Source organism: Marmota flaviventris, chromosome 10 (genome assembly GCF_047511675.1).
Source record: "Marmota flaviventris isolate mMarFla1 chromosome 10, mMarFla1.hap1, whole genome shotgun sequence".
NCBI lineage: Eukaryota > Metazoa > Chordata > Mammalia > Rodentia > Sciuridae > Marmota > Marmota flaviventris.
In genome coordinates, this window is record NC_092507.1 from 5,092,282 (window position 1) to 5,110,945 (window position 18,664).

General features: G+C 44.0%; 1 protein-coding gene across 3 annotated transcripts; it reads right to left on the reverse strand.

Moving 5' to 3' along the window:
* Positions 1–844: 844 nt before the first annotated feature.
* On the reverse strand, positions 845–15,356 carry Errfi1 (ERBB receptor feedback inhibitor 1). 3 transcript variants are annotated; one of them, XM_027947659.2, is made up of 4 exons: positions 15,204–15,356; positions 4,463–4,654; positions 4,289–4,362; positions 845–3,474 (listed from the first exon to the last, which is right to left on the reverse strand). In XM_027947659.2, the coding sequence occupies exons 2-4, from the start codon at positions 4,582–4,584 to the stop codon at positions 2,291–2,293; spliced, it is 1,380 nt and encodes a 459-aa protein (XP_027803460.2). In that variant the 5' UTR covers positions 4,585–4,654; positions 15,204–15,356; the 3' UTR covers positions 845–2,290. The 3 variants fall into 3 exon arrangements, with proteins under 3 accessions (XP_027803460.2, XP_071473413.1, XP_071473412.1); XM_071617312.1 differs by lacking the exon at positions 15,204–15,356 and adding an exon at positions 14,733–14,771; XM_071617311.1 differs by lacking the exon at positions 15,204–15,356 and having other exon boundaries at positions 4,463–6,170.
* Positions 15,357–18,664: the final 3,308 nt, after the last annotated feature.

Genomic DNA, 18,664 nt, shown 5'->3' on the forward strand with positions numbered 1-18,664 from the left:
GAGCCCTCACCTTAACTGAAGAGAAAGCAGGCTCAGCATAGGTGCCCAGCTGAGGTCATGGAGGGTGACCACCCCCACCCAGGAAAGTGAGGGGGCTGTCAAGGGCACAGAGAACCGTACCAACAGCAGGTGGACAGATGCTGCCAGGGGCCCCCCTGCTCAGTTAAAGCAACCTCAGATGCCAGTGAGCACAGTCTGCAGCTCCCTGCCAGGCTGGGGACAGGGTACTCTCTGGATGGCCCCAAACAAGCAAGAAGCAAAGTTGTGGGCCACAGCCATCCAGACCCAGCCCTGAGATTCAAAACCGGTCAGATTCAGTCTGAATGACAGGGCTTGTTCTTTCCACCGCATCCTCCTGGACAGGGACCCTGGCCCCCACCTCCCTGGGTATAACTACTTCGATAGTTAATACAGACTCATTCAATTTCCTGATTGTTAAAGGTAAATTATAAGCAGCTCATTTCTACTATACATATTTATTTTACTGCAGTTCTAGGGATTGCACCCAGAGGCACTCTACCAGTGAGCTACATCCCCAGCCCTTTTGATTTTTTTTTGTTTTGAGATAGGGTCTCGCTAAATTGCCAGGGCTGGCCTCAAACTTGAAATCCTCTGCCTTGGCCTTCTGAGTACCTGGGACTACAGGTGCATGCCACTGTGCCCAGCTAACTATACACTTTTATAATATCTAAAGACATTCAAATTATCATTTTACAAAATGACAGTAAATTTTAATGTATATTAAACTAAAAAGATTAATTCCCTTTTGTTTAAAAAATATAAAGCTATCAAACTGCTTAAGGTATTTTATAAGAGTTTAGGCAAGAAACAGTTTTAACGGTATCATAAATAGTATTATAACTTTATTAAAATGAAAAGACAATATTCAAAATAATGCAACAAAATGAATAAAATCCTTTGTCCAATACTGTACACATAATGCAGAAATCAGTGCATTTTTCTAAAGCATGTTTTAACCTTCATTTAGTTCACACTAAAATATAATAAGCTTTAAATAGCTCAAATAATATCATTCAGCAGTTTAAATTGTAAACAGCTTGTTTAACTGTTAAGAGACCACCGCAGTCGTGTCCCCCTGTTAGCGAGCACCTTCTCCTTAGTGCCGTCTACACAAGCAGACACGTCAGAGGATGTGAAAACACCAACACAAGCCGTGTCTCACTGAGTCTGGAGGCAGCGAGGCACAGCCGGAGGGTTGGGAAGCAGGAAGGTGCTGACGTGGCCTCTGGCGTTAAGACGTGCTGTGCTATTGGTCACAAGTGTTTTACTTAAAAAGCAAACAATCCTAGGAAATACTGAATAGGAACCAGCAACACAAGGCCAGCTTGTGTTGTATCTGTTTATTAATACAGTTCTAAAAAACCCCCACAACACACCCCCCCACACAACAACTCTCAATCGCACAGCCAGCTGCTCCGCTGCTTTGCGAAACTTCCACCCTGAGTGCTGGTGGCCAGCGTGCCTTTCCAGCCGACTCTGTCCTGCGCCGCTGTCTCAAGGCCACACCACAATGGGCCCTGTCAGCATGTGGAAGAAAGCAGGAGCTGTGAGGATTACCAATTCTCTTATCTTTCTGTTTTTCAAGATGTGAGACATACACAGGTGACAATGGTTGCCAAATAAACTGCTATCCCTCCCCTAAACAGGACAAGAAATAAAACCTGGAAGTGCCAGGCCTTGGGGTGACTGTGAGACTCGGCAGGTGCAGGCACAGTGCAGCATGCCTGCCCTGCTCTTCCTGGAGAGGTGCTGCAAAGATAACTGAGACAGAGCGCGGGCCTGAAAGCCAGAGATCGCCAAGCCGACTAAACAAAGTAATTTCTTTATATGATTCTGATCTCAACAATACTGCTTTTTTCTTCCATTTGCTCAATTTTAAGCCCAAGAAGAGCCATTCCTCCAGCTAGAGATTTTATTATTCTGCATATATATTACTCTAACATAGTAACTAACTGGTTAACCTGCAGCTAAGGTCTACGGTTACACCACAAGTTTGTACATAGGTATATAATGTATGCATATCTAAAAGTTTCCCCATCCTTCCCTCCCACCATCACATCTTTATAAATTATAGACTTTTTCTTCAATGTTAACAAAATCAGGGGTTCTCAGAATAGCACCTCACAACTGCTCTAACCCTTTCTCTTTAAGACAGAGTTCAATTATTTCAGTTTACAATCTGACAGACTGTTCTCTGAACCTCGATCAAACTGGAAAATTGAGAACCATCTGCTCCCACGTAACTTCTGCTGAATCACGACTCCCAAGCCTAGGGAGAAACCACATAGGACAAGTGTTTCCGCTTCCCGTGGCCGCCCAGGTCCGTTTTTGCCTTGGAGTCCAGCGGTTCCATGGTGGAAGGCGCGCTGCAGTCAGCGGGCACTGGCTGGAGCCGAGTGCCCGTGTCTGCTTCCTCTGCTTCCCTGAAGAACTTCTCGAATCTGTCCAGGTATGGCGGTCTCTCAGGTAGTAGGTAATAATGCGTTGAACTGACCTTCTTCCCATTTTCAATAATGGGCAGGATGCAGGGAACCTTGTTGGCAGACCCCTCGCTGTTCTGTCTTTGCAGGGCTTTGCTGCTGACATACTTGGGGTCGGGGGCAAAGCTCTGTGTCGGGGGCATGACCCCATTGAGGTACGATGGAAGGCTTTTAGGACTTGGCGTGCGGGAGTTACTCCTGGACAAAGGTTCTCTCGGTGGCACTTTGGGAGGCCTGTCTTCGTCACTGTAGGTGTTGGAAGTGACCTCTGCAGACCACCGTCTGTAGTCTGGCTTTACTGGCCGGGGAGGTATGGGAACCCTGGGAGGAATCTCAGGTTTGTCTTCGTCAGAGTTAGGAGAAGCTCTGTGGGTATAGCTGGATACCCGAATGGCTGGCTTGTTAAAGGACCCAGCTGGGCCCGAATGAGACCTTCTTAATCTGCGGTGGGTTTGGGGTGGAGGAGGATTCGGATTTGAGACACCTCCGATTTGGTCAGATGTGTGGCTAAGATCTGCTGCAGAAACAGCTGGGGTGTCAAAATATGCATAGTTGATCTGTCCACACCCACGGAAGCTTCGCCTACCAGGAACATCATATTTGAAATCAGAAAGTGCACAGTCTTCTAGAAGGAAGTCTGTATCTGAGCTAGTTAGGAATTCCACCTCACAGTCTGTGTCATCCAGAGAGAGGTCTTCGGAGATGGGCAGTGGTGGGAGGGGCCGAGAGCCCCGCTCACAGGGAGCTGCACAGGGGAAGGGGGAGGGGCAGGGCTTCATGGGTGTGAGCGGAGGCGTGGACGTGCAGAGCCCATTCACCGAGAGCTTCCTGAAGCCACAGACAACTGGATCCTCTTCACGCTGTCCCATACTGTCACTGGGGGGAATGATAAGAGGGGGCAGGCTGGACTTTTGAGATGGACCATTTTCCACAAAGGAGCAGCCATTCATTGGAGCCGACTGCGAAGTGTGCCCTAGAAGGAACAAGGGACGTCCATAAGGATCAATGACCCTGTACCTGCTGAGAGACAAGAGCTCTTCACTGCGACCCTGAGAACACCCATGCGACTGCCATGGGTGTAATTAGAGCCTGAGATGGGAACACACGTGACCTGGTTCAAAGAACAAACTATCTCTTCCATCTCCCTTGGACATGTGCATGGCACACACCCACACATCTGAGACAAGTTTTGTGACGTGTGCAAAATTCGCAGAAGATGAACAGCATATAATTTACATGAGTACCATGCTACACCGGCTTTGCCATTTAAGACATGCGACACTCCAAGGCACACTGGGCATGAGAGAGAGAAGACAAGGTCCTTACTGCCAGCATGTCACAACACTGAGTGAACAGACTCATAGTGTGTTCACCAAAAACCCAAGGAGCATAATGTTCACATTGAAAGTACCACACACACACAGTTTTTTATGTTTTAACATTTAGACTACTTTCATTTATTGCTTTCAAAGATGCATTTAATACTACTAATAAAGAGGAAATCTTGTCCAAAGTTTCTAAAGGTTAAGTATGCATCGTGGCTGGCAAGAACTCATTCTTGATTTTAAAAGATCACACTTCCATAAATTAAGTTCTCCTTAGGAATCAGTGACCCACGATAAAAGCCACTGAGTACAAGAGCTGGAGAAAAACAGTTAGTTCCACATCTGCTGCCACTAGGGGTCAGACCACCATCGGACACAGCTCAGTTTTCCTCCTTACAAACCACTGCTGCAGGGCCAGCCAAGGCCACCACTGCTCGCTCCCCTGACTTTCAGAATACATACCAATGGACGGGAGATGCTCCTGAGGAGAGCTCAGACTGTAGGCCATGGTTATTGGGTCAATATTTAAGAAGTTACTGAAAGGAAAGGAAAGGAAAACACTTTGATCATAAACAAGCAGCAATCACATCCTCTAGGTCACTACAGTTGCACAGGGGCACAGCATTCTCTACTTACTGTCCAAACTCACTGCGACTGCCCCAGCAGGTCTTCCTGTTCCCCATGGCCTGGCCATTATGCAGAAATCCAGTTTTCAATGGGACTCTGATCTCCTGAGCAGCAACTCCTGCTGTTGACATTGTGCTGTATCGAAAGCCTCTGAATCGGTGAAGCCCAGGGATTTTTAAGTCAACCAGTAGCTTTCATTCCCTGAGGGTGGGTTGTGGGGATGGAGAAGAGGTGAGAGAAAAAAGGAAACAACTCAGAAACGCGTTTCTTAGGACAGTCTAAACCTCAGCACGAGTGGGTTCACAGGGAATCTGGGGTGTGAGTGGAAGAGGAGTGGCTGTAGGCGTCTGCCTCATTCTACTTCTCAGGAGGGAACCCCAACACAGACACTAAGAATAGCAAGATTTGAAATGTTTTCACAAAACGAGAAACAATCAGTTGCTGGGAAAACAGACCTTTTACTACAGAGCAAGCAACGAGCTACACAACCAACCCCACAGATGCCAGGCACACAGCCTCCCTCTAAACCAGCAGCAGGCCTCCCAAGGCTCGGAGCTCAGGGGAATCTTGCAGATTCCTCGCAAGCTAAAAAGGCAATTTCAGAAGTCACTATTTCACACTGCAGAGATAGTTAGCATTCACTAGACCCCCACACGCTTGACAAGGGAGTCTGGGCACTCCACAGATTAGCATTCACGTGGAGTCTGTATTTCAGGGTTGCCACAGAAGAGATATTCTCCAGATATTGCTTGTTCAAAAAAGAAATCATTATGTATGAAGACACTCATTTCCATTAGTGAAAATCAAATTCTGCAAGATGAGTGGCTCCAGCGCAGCTTCGTCCCTCCCTGTCAAAGACAAACTGAAAGGTACATTCTTTACATTCTCCTTTGTGAAATGCCCAGTAGTTCCTGCCTGGCTGCAAGGCATGGATTACAAAGGCTAAGTACATTTTTCTTAAAACTAACAGCTTCTAAACTTTAGGAACCCCCTTGTCGTATGTCACAGGTCCAGAGTCCCTGCAGCCTCTTTTTAGTTTTACTTTAGTATTCGCTGCATCACAAGCATTAAGGAGCATCCGCTGCAGTTCATTTATTCACATGCACTTAGACAAGAGTTTAGGCCTTTTCCCCTTGACACTGGAATGCTCTCAACTATCTGTGTGACACTTACACACTACAACACCGGCTCACTAAACATCTCTAGTCACTCTCTAAAAGCCTGCACACCTGCCACGCGCTACAGCTGTGCTCAGGACTCAGGATGACAGAAAGTGACTAGGACACCTCTGCGGTGGAGGGGTGCACAGGTTTAACTGCTCAGCAACTTAAAATCCATTATTTACAAATTTGTCACCTCCTATCAGTGCACAGGAACAGACTGTGCCCCAATCACCACCCCTGCCAATTGCCTTTTAATCATCAGTGTCTGAAACATTAGCTCAATAGCTGAATGTTGAATGGATTTACAGTGTCCTCTGATTATCATACCAATTAAGTGGATACAGTGTTTGAGGTAGAGGGAATTTTAAAACTAAAGATCCAAAACGATACTCTGCAATTGTCTATTGTTTTTTTAACTTTAAGAAGGAATGTGGAGGGCTGGGGTTGTGGCTCAGTGGTAGAATGATTGCCTAGCATGCATGAGGCACTGGGTTTGATTCCCAGCAATATATAAAAATAAAACAAATAAAATAGAAGTATTGTGTTCATCTGCAACTAAAAAAAAAAATTTTTTTTAAAAAGAAGGAATGTGGATATTGTAATTTTAAAAATTTCAGCGGCAAAGGAGCATGTGTCCCAATTCTTCTCAGGATAAATTTTCAGTGAAAATTTATCAATAAATTATCAATATCAATGATAAAAATTTAGAGTTTCAAATTTCATCTGGTTCTAATTCTCTACATTTGACTCTCCCCAATTAGCTGTTTCAATGCACTAGAGAGAGATTTTACCACAGGTTTAAAATATTATTTCAATCAATTTTTCTTTAAATCAGTCTCTAAAAGATATATGATAAAGAAAAAAATCTGTCATTTAAGAAATCTAAATCACCAGGAAGTCTCTTGAAGTCCCTTTCAAGATTACTGAAATGAGGCAAATTCGTTATTTACTTACCCGCAGGTAAAGCTCTAAAAAAAAAATTTAAAAAATGGCTAGCCCCTCCCTCTGTATGCTCAGCCCAGTGGTTTATCAGGCTTTTTCTAAGCGTTCTACAAGCACTGGCAGGACTACAGGGAAAGTGTCTGTGGTAACTAAAAAACGAAAGGCAAGATAGGAAGAAGAATATGGTATTTAAGTAGTTTGAAAGCACACGTTTGAAGATTGTTCATCCAGATTACAGGAAAAGGCTGCGGGGGATTCTGGAGGCCCAACCCCCACCTGTCGGCTAGCCAACAAGTACTACTAGTAATTACTGTGTGTCAGCCTCCTAGTGCCATCTAAATCTTAGCTTTCAACAGAATGATTGTGTAACTATCGCCTCTGCCGAAATTGCCTTGGAATTCTGAACCTACGTTTCAATGGTCACTTAAAATTATTTGTATGTTCTAGAAAAAGTTATTTTTTATTCATTGTTTCCATCACCTACTTGTTAGCTTTCTTAAGAAAAAAATTTTTTTAGTATAAAAAGAATTGTGTTCACTGAGCCAGCTCACTTCTGACCACAATAGTGTCTTTGTGTATTCATAGAAGGTGACCTGCCTCTAAATTTCAATGGGGAATTGTGAATGGGCCATGTTATGAAACTGTCCGAACTGCCTACTTGCTTGCATGGGAGAAGCCAGGAGGGCAATGGAATTGTCACGTTCTCTTCTTTTTGGAAAATAACTTCAAAATGTAAACCCCCAAAGAGCAACGTGCCATAGGTTTGGAAGAAAGGTTTTCAGAAACTGTTCTTCAGATGAGAATGAGACCACCTAAAAACCAAGTATCCAGCCTGTATATTCCTTGTGTGTGTGTGGGGGGGGGGGGAGGTGAGTTGGGGGGGTATCAACCAGTTTGGCCAACCTCTAGCTAAAAAGAAATAAATTCTGCTCAAGTAAAATCTGAATAATGCTGCAGTGTTTCTAACTTTATCTGGTTCCTCAGAACTGTAGAACTAGTTCTGCTTTACATTAGGAAAGCAATTACAAAAACAAACCTAGGTGGGGAAAATCAATACCTAGAATACAAGATGAGCCATTCTGTTATGAAATGCAAAAATAGGAAAGCAATGCTAATCCAGCAGCATGGTTTACACCAGGATCCAAATAACATTCAGCACAACAACTTTTCTTCTGTGTTTAGGAACTAAACCTCAGCCTTTTTAGTGGGTCAAAAATTGAGGTAAAACCTCAGATGTGAATTCTTTTTTTTTTTCCTTTCTTTTTTCTATCAACATCAATTTTTTTAAAAATTGGGTGGGGGTGACTTAAAATTATGTGTTTTTCAAGTCTCATTTTATTTTCTCTTTACCCCTCCCCAACAGCCAAGTTTTGACTTATTTCACCTCGACACAGACAATTCCTGAACAGAGGATTCCAGCCTGGCTTAGGCTTCAACTCTGCATTTCCTATTGTCTGGTGATTATCTTTCCACTTGGATGGTCCCCTGGCATCTCAAACTCTACAAACCAAACTCCTCCTTCCTCTTACCTCCCTCCCTCCCTCCCCTCCCCTCCCACCAGCTCTAGTCCAGGAGGATCACACTTCTCCCAGTTAAGGCCGCTAAGCTCCACAGACTGTCTACATTCTTTCTCAAATTTACCCTCCTTCCACTCACCGGCACCACAATGCCTCCAGTCTGAAAATGCCCAACCCACACTACATACCAGTACCCAGTCAGTGTTCCTTAACTACCTCTCAACCAAGAGCCTCCCCTGCTCAGGAGCCTTGGAAGCTCCTTCAGCCCTGCTGGCTCCAACACAGGCCTGCACGCCACAGCCCAACCTTCCTTTCTAGCTCTGGCTTCTCTTTCCTTCTTTCCTCCAAATGCTTAGAATCCAACTTATGCCTTCAGGCAACTCTTCTTATGCTGTCTTTGCCAAAAACCCTCCCTTTTATGAAAAGCCAAGGCAGTGTCTCTGTTCCTGGTTATTTTGTGCTGTGCCGATGCTCCTCTCAGCCCCGTCTCCCAGGACAGGAGTGGTGTCCGACTTCTCTTTTCTCCCCGTGGCTCCTGGCATCACTCACTTCTAATACACACTTATTAATGACGCTGAGAAAATATCCACCTCATGCTTTAAAAAGCAATTATGTGAAAGTTTCACAGAGGCTGACTGTCAGCAAAGAACTAGGAAAAAGCAAAGATTTGTAAGAGATAAACTTAACCCATGCTGGAGAGAGAGGCTACCAGTAATAATTTAACGAGTTTAGATCTCCTTAGTTCATTTCCAAAATCCAAAGCAGACAGTTTGCAGACTGAGTAAAAACGTCAAGCTTCAGTGGTTAACAGCACAGCTTCCTAAATTGGTTCCCGTTACTGTGTACTTGCTTAAAGCAATCAGGGGAGTATTTTCTGAAAACAATGAATTTTACCTTCTCTTACATACTATTCCTTCTAGATTACAATGCATCTACTGTGTTTTTGCTGCTAAATTTAATGTTACTTTCCTTTAAAAAAAAAAAAAAAGTCGGGCTGGGGTTGTGGCTCAGAGGTAGAGCACTCGCCTAGTATGAGTGAGGCACTGGGTTCAATCCTCAGCACCACATAAAAATAAAGATATTGTGTCCACCTATAACTAAAAGGTGAATATTAAAAAAAAAAAGTCAAACCAAATGCACACTGCACACCTCCTTTACTGAGGTGAAATCACTTGCCTTTAGCTTGAGGACAGTCTCTTTGAAACTGCTTCCCCCCCCCCCCCCCACACACACACACTCACTCACTCTCTCTCTCTCTCTCTCTCTACCTTACTGCAGTAACCTAGATATGCTTACCTTGCCACCAGATCTCATTAATAAATCTCAGGAGCAATCCACACAAGGAGGAGGGGCACATTTTTGTCATACAACTCATCCAGTTCTGCCCAGTGCTTCCTTATTTAAGAGTGTGATGTAATTTCCTTCTTTCAATCTGGTTCTAGAACCTGATTTCTGTTTATTCAGGGTGATAAATGGTCTTTTCAGCTGCATTTAACAATTACCTACCTAACTATTACCACAGCCAGGGAAGACATAAGGTAACTACATTTACAACACAAGTTTATAAAAAGGAAACTTATTTAGGTCCTCCCCAAATATACCAATGTCTGCATATTTATGTTCAAATTTTATTGTGATTAACGTCTGAAGCACTTGTAATCAGGCTATTGATGCATTAAGCATAAATGTTAGCTATTTTAATGGAATTTTATTAATAATCTAAGCTTACTAATTTGATATTCATCTACATGTTCAGTTTTTATGATAGCTACATAGTTGAATAACGTGAATTTATTTGCTGAAAGAAAAAGGACACTTCGTAGATTTTCTAAAAACAAAGGCCTCAATTCAGATTTCAGATTTCATTTTAATAGGCTATGATTTGGAGGTAGGGAAAAAAGGAAGCAAGTTAGGAAAATTGCCTTTACTGTACTCTGCTGCCATAGAAAAGCAGAAATAGTCTTTACATGGAAGACCTTTTAAAGTAAAATGCAATTAAAATATTCATGCATGAATTCAAGTAAAACTTTATGGTTTCAGCAAATATTAAAATGTAGTTCAAAATGATGAGAATGAACATTTGGGTCTGTTTTTATAGCTCCATTCCTCGGAGGCCCTTTAACATCCTCAGCACATAACAGCCCATTTGTAGGTGGTAAAAATGTAGGCAACAAGGAAAATAATTTATCTTCAGACTATCAAAATTAAAATTAAATGACATAATTTCTTTGATAATCTGGAAACTTTCCAGCCAAAAGAAATGGCCTATTCGTTCAACTACCATAATCAATAGTCTTTTGATTCACTTAGTCCCACGTGATTTTAATTGGGTAGCAGAAAAATAGAACAGAAATATATTCTTTTGTCCTTTGTACTTTTCCTACAAAGCACAAGAATCAAGTTAGTCATATATATATATATATTTTATATGTTTATATGTGTGTGTATATATACATACACAGAAGGTGGAAAATATTCTATTTTGACATACACATACAATAGACCTATGACTGTGAAAGGTTCATGAATTCTACTGCAATCACAATGAGAATGAGCACAATGGTCTAAACTTGGGAAGTTAGTCTTGAAAGCTTCAAATTTATTTAACAAGCATTCAAGTCACCCAGTGGGTAACTCTAGACTGTTAGAATGAATACATAATCATTAGTAATAACTAACATTCACTGGACACTTATCTGCCAGGCATTGTTCTAAGGGCTTCGTGTGTATATTAATTTATTTAATGCTCTCATCAACCCTGTGAAGTGGGTCATCATTACTACTCTTATTTATAGATGAGGGGCTTGAGGCACAGAGAGTTAAGGAACTTGCTTCAGGTCAAACATGGTGAGAGGCAAGGCCAGGACTTAGGCCAGGAAGCCCGGCTTCAAAGTCCAGGTTTTGACCACCACACCACTGCCTCTTCCAGTCCTTCAGGCTATTCAAACTGGCGGGGTAAGATCTGACCAAGCATAACACTTCACCTTTATGGGTAGGGCAGATAAACTTTTGGGGGCATTTTGGTTGATAAATAGTTTTTCTGGGAGAGCCTGTAGGCTATGAAAGTTCCTGTTTTTCCTGTAATCCTAGTGACTTGGGAGCCTGAGGCAGAAGGATCACAAGTCTGAGGCCAGACTCAGCAACTCAGTGAGACCCTGTCTCAAAATTTTAAAAGGGTCTTTTTACCACTGATGTAGCTCAGTGGTAGAGGGACCCTAGGTTCAATCCCTTAAAAAAAAAGAAAGAAAGAAAGAAAAAAGAAAAAAAAAGGTCCTGTTCTACTTCAACTCCCCCAAATTTTCCTTATTAAAAATCATTAATTGTACATCTGGCCTAGCATCTAAATGGGTGGGTAAAGGTATCAGTCTGACCTTCTATTATGACCACGTGCAACAATTCTTTTGAAGCCCTCAATCTTTAATGATAGAGTGATGCCCCATCATGATGTAACCTGTTACAACATAGTATTTGATATAGCACAGGTCTGTCTTTACTCGTAAAAGGGGTTACTACATATACCCAACGGGCCTTTTCTAACATACCCCTACAGCATGGATCCTAATGATGGCATTATAATCAGGCTTTATGGTAAAATCTGGAATTTAACAACAATAGAATATATTCGTAAAGCACTGTACGAATTACAAAGCACTTTCTCCAACATTATCTCACTTGATCCCCACAACATCCCTCTAAGAAGAGTTAGGGATTATACTCTCCAGTTTGCAAATGAGGAAACCAAGTGAGGTGAAACCTCCTGCTATGAACAAAAGGGCTGGCAGGGCTCTTCTGCCCAGCACACACTCACTGCCTCTGCTTTCTACAGCATCTTCATGTCAGGAGCAACTTGCTTCTCTGCCTAACACTGTTTATTAATGGGGAAACTGAAGCAAATAGTTGCTAAGTGCAATGCTAAGCGCTGGCTAACTATAGAGATAGGAGATCAGAAACTTTTTTTTTCCAGTACTGGGGCTCAAACCAAGTGCTCTACCACTGAGCCACATCTCCATATCTCAGCTCAAATTCTTAGCCGCCATGCATTAATTCTTTTCACAAATACTTATCAAACACTTGTTCTGGACTGGATACTATGCTAGGTGACTGGACTGGATACTATGCTAGGTGAAAAACAGACGTGGTTGCTGCCTGATGGAAATTTCTGATCTAATGAGGGAGGAAAATGACATATAAGCAATCAAACAATTCCAGCAATTTCAGATTGTGATAACTTTCAAGGAAACAGGGTACAGTGACAGGATAAGGAGGTAGAAGAGAACGTATTTATACAGGTGGTCAAGAAAGGTCTCACTGAGCAAGGGACTTTTCAAATAGAGTTATAAAGAATGGAAAAGCAGCTGTCAGTTGGGAGAAGAGCCTTCCACAGAGGGCAAAACTGTTTCTAACAAGCAATCTGTAACTAGGTAAGTTTCCTATCTGTGGGTCATTAATAGAGCTTTTGAACAATGCTGTCTAATCCCTGCCATTCCATTTCCAAGTTGAAAAGAAGTCTAATTCCTGTAGCCCAAGTCCCACATTTTAAAGACATATTCACTGAGATCTAGAAGATTGTGGTCTTTTTGTAATACTGCCCAATTTCTTTTTCCTATAAGTTTTCCCCCCCCCCTCTTCATTCTAATACTAAAAACTAAACTTGGAAACTATAGAGGAATAAACAGAAAAATAGAAAGGAGGAGGACATATCTTTTAGCGGAGGGTTCCCTTCATGTCACCGTGTCACCATTTCAAGTCCTCAACCCATAGGTTGCTGCTCCTCCCTAGACAGACCTTATGAAGGTTTTCCCTTTGATTTACAAAGGGGCTTCATAATATACTGCCCAATTTTATGACATAAAAAGTTGGATTTGTCAATGAAGTCTCCTAATCTCAAAATCTTTTTTCCTCTCAACATTTGAAATCAGAATCTCACACTACCTTTTCTCTCTCTCTTAACACTAATTCTCTATTAAGTTAGCAATTTACATTTAGGAGCCTGAAATTTACCAGTTTTATGTACCTTTACAAAGCATGTGTTTATTCTGTGCAAATAATGCCAGAATACCACAACTGGACTGTGTTTATCTAGTAAGCTGGTTCTTCATTCGCTTTTACAAAGTATGGCCAAACACCTGCAGAGTGTGCTGAGGGTGCCCGATGATGAGGTACCAATTCATATTTATTTAGATTATGAGCAGAGTTGCTTCTCTGGTAGAGGGAGCCTACGACATTCAAATTCCTGGGATTACCCTGGGCACCACCTTTCCCCTCCTCTGCTCACCTTTCTAAAGCAACTTGATGGTATGTTGACAATCAGGTCAGTCTCAAGCATGTTAGATTGTACCTGTAATTTAGGCAACTTGCTTTTAAAAGCTACCATTAGTATAAGCAGAAAGGAAGTATTATCTAGTTTAACTTCTGAGCAGCAGCTGTGAAGAGTTATTTTCACATAAAAACTCAAGACCACAGCATAATTAAACCTCACAAAAGGGTAAGCAGTATCTACTGTGAACTAAAAATAGGAAAAAGAATTCATTGAAAACAAACATTTCAACTTCAAATATGAATTCGGACATTTCACAACAGCCATAAAAAATAGATTTGCTTTCCAACCCTTATCAGTGACTAGTCCAATCCTGCTGAGCCTTAAAATGTAAAACATGCTTTCGTGCATTTATTTATCAATATCAACTCTGTGCAAGGCTGCCTAAGATAAAAAGCTGTACAAGGCAGAGTTCCTGCCCTTAAGGAGTTTACCATCTAATATAACTGCCAGGTTATAAACTGATAGTTAAGACTTCTCTTGTCTATTAGTAAATGTCCACCAGAACACACAGTGAAAAGAAGCTCTGCAGGAAGTGAGGGAATGCAAATCATGTCTGAAATCCATACTAAAATCTATGTTTTTCTTTTCAAACCTGCTACTATCCAGAAAAGGGATGGGTTGATAATATACTTATCAGGCTAGCAAGAAACCTTTTAGTTGGGGCTTTGCAAAAATTTGGTCTTCTGCTGATATAGGTACCTGTCTTTGGTCTGTTTAAGTAAAATGTCTCTGAAAATTAATTACAATTATGTCAAGAAATACAACTTAAAAAAAAAAAAAACAAGACTCAGTATAGTGAACTTAGATGTTTCAGTTTCAACAAAGATATATCTACTACATCCTTGGAGATTTACAAAAGCTTGAAACTTTGCAGAACTCTTGTTCTTCAGGAGGGGAAAAAAAAAGGGCATTTTAAACCTCACCTTTCTTCACCTCTGACAGTTGCCTAGAAACCAGTCCTGCCCTACCTGTGTTGCAGGTGTACCTGAAGTCACCAACACATCTCTTTTAAAGCTACAGTCTCTATTCTGACTGCACTACTTAAGTTCATGACTAACAATCTATTCACATTTTTATCAGGGAAGAGACTGGTTTCTTTCAAGCAATGATGAAATCCTAATAAAGACCTAGGAAGGACCGATACAGCACCAATCATGGTCAAGGAATCGTCTAATTTGCACCACGAAATCGTCTAATTTGTACACGAAATTCCCGGTCAGCTTTCAGGTTCTCAGCACGGAATCCCGCAGTGCCCTTAAAGAGCGAGATTCTACAAGAGGAGGGAAAGAACACGAAACAACTCGGGTCAATTTACAAATACAGACCGAGGAAACGACCTGGGCGCCGAGAGCTCCGGCAGAGGGACGGAGGCCGGCCGCGACCGAGAGCCGGTGCCGCCGCCCACCGGAGCGTCCCCGGCAGGCTTCAGGGGCGCTCGGGTTCGACCGGGCACGCAGCCCCGGCAGGACAGAAACGGGGCGCGGGCCGCAGGAGCCCGCCGCCCGCCCCGCGCCCTCCGCAGGCACCCGGTGCCCGGCGGGGACGCGTACAGGGCCCCGGGGCGAGGGTCGCGCCGAGGGTCGCCGGCACCCACGCCCGCGCCGGGGCGAGCTCGGGCCCGGCCCTCCGCACGCCGCAAGAAACGCCCGGCGCGGGCCCGCCCCTGCCCCTCGGCGCGTCCCGGAGCAGCTCGGCGTCGCGGCGGCCCTGTCCGCGCGCCCCACGTCCCCGCCCCGCGGAGCCGCCCGCGCAGGGCCCGAGGGGCGCCGCGCCGCCCGTCCGCCCGCCCGCAGCGCCGAGCGCCTTACCCCGGGGGAGCGGCGGCTGCCCCACGGCGCCCTCCCGCGCATGTCCGTCAGGCCGGCTCAGCGCCGCGGGCTCCGGGGCCCGGACATCGCGCAGGCGCCTCGCCGCTCGCTCCTTCGCTCGCTCGCTTGCCCTCCCGCTCGCGCCGCCTGCCTCGCACCCGGCCGCCGCCGCCGCCGCCGCCGCTGAGTATTTAGCGTAAGCGCCGAGCGTGACGTCAACCCACCGCCCCGCCCCCGCCGCGCAGCCAATCCGAGCGGCAAGCCGCTTAAAGGGGCGATGCCGGGCTGGAGCTGCTGCGGGGTCCCGGAGGGCGTCGCGGGAGGCCCCCGGCTCGCTGGAGGCCCCTGGCTCTTCGCCTTCGCGGATCCGGGCAGCCGCCCCCGACAGCCTACACTCAGGGTTTTCTCAGAAGTCTGCGCGCAGCCGGCCTCGCGCGGAATTTCCCCCAATTCCCCGCCCCCGGGAATAGTGCGTGCCGTCCCCTCCTGCGGGAGCCGGGCGGACGGGACCAGGACCCGGACGGGGCGAGGGCAGCGCCTGCGAGGCCACAGCTCGGGACGGGGCGGGACGGCGAGGGACTCGGAGGGGCCCGGGGACGTGAGGGGCGGGGCAGGGCAGTAAGGGACAGGAGGGATAGCAAGGGACTGTGAGGGACGGGAAGGGATGGTGAGGGACGGCGGGGAACGGGGAGGGATGACCCTGTAGGTCGGTGAGGGGCAGGGGAGGATTGTGGGGACAACACGGCACAGTGAGGGATGGCGCGGGACCGCGAGGGACGGTGAGGAATGGCTGGAACAGTGCTGGACGTTATGGGACTGTGAGAGACAGTGAGGGTGAGTCTGTGCAGGACACAGTGGGACAGTGCAGGACAATGAGGGACGGCGAGGGGCAGTGAGAGACAGAGGGGCAGCCAGGACTCCTTGTTGAGAGCAGGGCCACCAGGGGAAGGCAAGGGCTCTTCTGACCACATATTGGAAAAGGAGCCCGGTCCTGGTGCTGCTGACCTTTTCAGGCCGCCCACCACTTCTAGGGGCAGCCCCAGCTGGGTCCTGGAGGCCCTGGTTCTTCTCCTGTTTACCTGTTAGACCCAAGCTGGCCTGGATATCTCCTGGCACCGGGCAGCCGTGCGATGCCCCAGGACAGACCACGAACAAGCCTGTAGGAGGAGGTTTCTGGGGGCACCCGTGATGCAACTTGGGCTTATAGTTTAACCGTAAAATAAATAATACAAATGATAACAAACCAAGAGTGGCTAAAGTAAGAAAAAAAGCAAACAAACGGAAACCCTCCAGTATTAACGAGAACAGATTTCCTAAATGGTACTTTATGGAGTAGAGGCCAAAGACTGCTACTGACCTCTTTGGTCTCCATAGAGCCCTTCTTGCACTTCAGCAATAATGCCTGATAGTTATACGTTTAGCACAACCTAATTGAGGTTGTTTAACATATGGAATGAGATTCTGGCCTCATTATCAAGTTAACTATTAACTTTGCACCCCGTGAAATGATTTGCCTTTTCTCCAACATTGTTTACTTACATCCTTTTAAATTTAATTCAAAGGCCTCATTTTGAATTCAAGGCCTTAAGCACCAAATTAAAAATGAAAAACTGAAGTATCCCTTTGCCCCCTTTCACTTGCAAGGACAGTTATCCTGTTCTTTCAACGGTACCTTCTGGCCTAGAGGGCTGTGGGGTCATTTTCATGTCCAGGCTATTTATCAACATTGGAGTTATCCTGTCTTCCCTATATTCTTACTTATTGTATTCATTTAGTATTATAGGAATTAGTCACAAAGAATTGCTGATTTTCTTACCAACTTAACTAGGTTTTTTTGGTTTACAGAAAATCTATCCAGATTCCATCTCCACCTCCCTGTTTTATGTTCACCACTACCCATATGCTGTTAGCAGCGTGAAAAAAAAAAAAAAAAAGATCCGCCTGAGAACTTGCCCAGAACATCTTTTCAGACCTCACAGTACAGCATTTACTGAACGTGGACCTAGATGAGCTCCAGTTTCATTCAAAAGGAACCCTAGTTACGCTCTTTCAAGTCACCACAATACAGCTGTAATTTGTGCTTTGGCCTTATTGGCATGCTTTTACATTCCCCTATTCATAAAACAGTGATAATCACCAGAGCAACCATCAAACACACCCCTTCTTTAGAGAAAGAAGATCAACAGGATACTTACTATATAGTGGTGATCTGTATGATGTGCTAATGTTTTGGTAAATCATCAAAAATCACAAAATCATATGAGTAACACATGATTCATTGATTTCTCTTCTGATCTATTTTAATCTTGGAAAATAAACATTTGATTTATTCATTTTTGGGGAAAAACAGTTATAGCTGCTAGTTAACTGAATTTGGTTCATAATTTTGTTCATATAATAAGTCTTTCTCAGCTGTGAAGGATTACATGAGAAAAGTTATGCTCCACAAATCTTTTATCTAGTAGTCTACTTACTATTTTATAATAACATTGATATGTCAGTAGTATCATAGAATGTTTGGGGAAGAGTCTGAAAGGAAAATGTGAAGCAACGTGAAGTAATTCTATCATATTATGTTTAGCAAGTGACCACTCATTAGAGATTTAGGAAATTAGATTACTGAACCTAAGTATTGAGTAATGTATTTAAAAAAATATATATTTCTCAGAGTTGATTTAATTTTGAGGCCATTTCTCACGGAATGGACACTGTTTTAATAGAGCATGACATCTAAAACATTAGACTCAACATCATATTGACCCAGATAGTCGTTGTGCGGGCAATCCCTTTTCAGCAAAAGAATTGCTATCCCTGGAGTGAGAAAAAGCTTGAAGCTCTGTCTCAGGATCCTGAGAACCATACTGTTGTCCTGAGGACATTACTCCTTTCTGTCCTCACCAGGAAATTCCACAAGTCGTGTATGTATAGAGATGCTGGGCAGACCTTATCAAATGTACAACTTATATCCACGTTTTGATATTGGAATCCTGTAGAAGAGTATGCACATTTTGGTGTTTGTCTTTCTCGGCTGTGAAGGATTACATGAGAAAACTTATGCATTTCTCCTTGTTCATAAAGACATATTTTAAAACAAGATCCTTTTTGCATTACCCTTTTAGTCCCAGAGCTTTTATTTCTATCTATACATGATATAAATGTATAATATGCACTTTTTTTTTACTAGTCTGTAAGCAAGCATGCAATAAAAATCTACACGCCCAATGGAAGAAATGTATTTTTTATAGGCTGTTTGTTTAGTGTACTGCATTGTTTTGAAAACAATCGTGTGTGTGTGTGTGTGTGTGTGTGTGTATAATCTCCAATAAATTGTGGATTACTTTCGAATGGATGTGCTGGTAAGAGCCCACCATTCATCTGTGAGTGCCACATCACAACAGAGTCTCCCATTGAGCTTTTCCCTTAGCAACCATTTGAATAGTAGCAATACTCCATTTTTCCCT

Excerpts from the sequence above, each read along its gene's own strand:
- Errfi1 (XM_027947659.2), bottom strand. The coding sequence starts at position 4,584 with ATGTCAACAGCAGGAGTTGCTGCTCAGGAGATCAGAGTCCCATTGAAA. Across the intron at positions 4,363-4,462 it reads AGTCGCAGTGAGTTTGGACA|TAACTTCTTAAATATTGACC; the intron begins GTAAGTAGAGAA and ends CTTTCCTTTCAG. Across the intron at positions 3,475-4,288 it reads GGAGCATCTCCCGTCCATTG|GGCACACTTCGCAGTCGGCT; the intron begins GTATGTATTCTG and ends TGTTCCTTCTAG.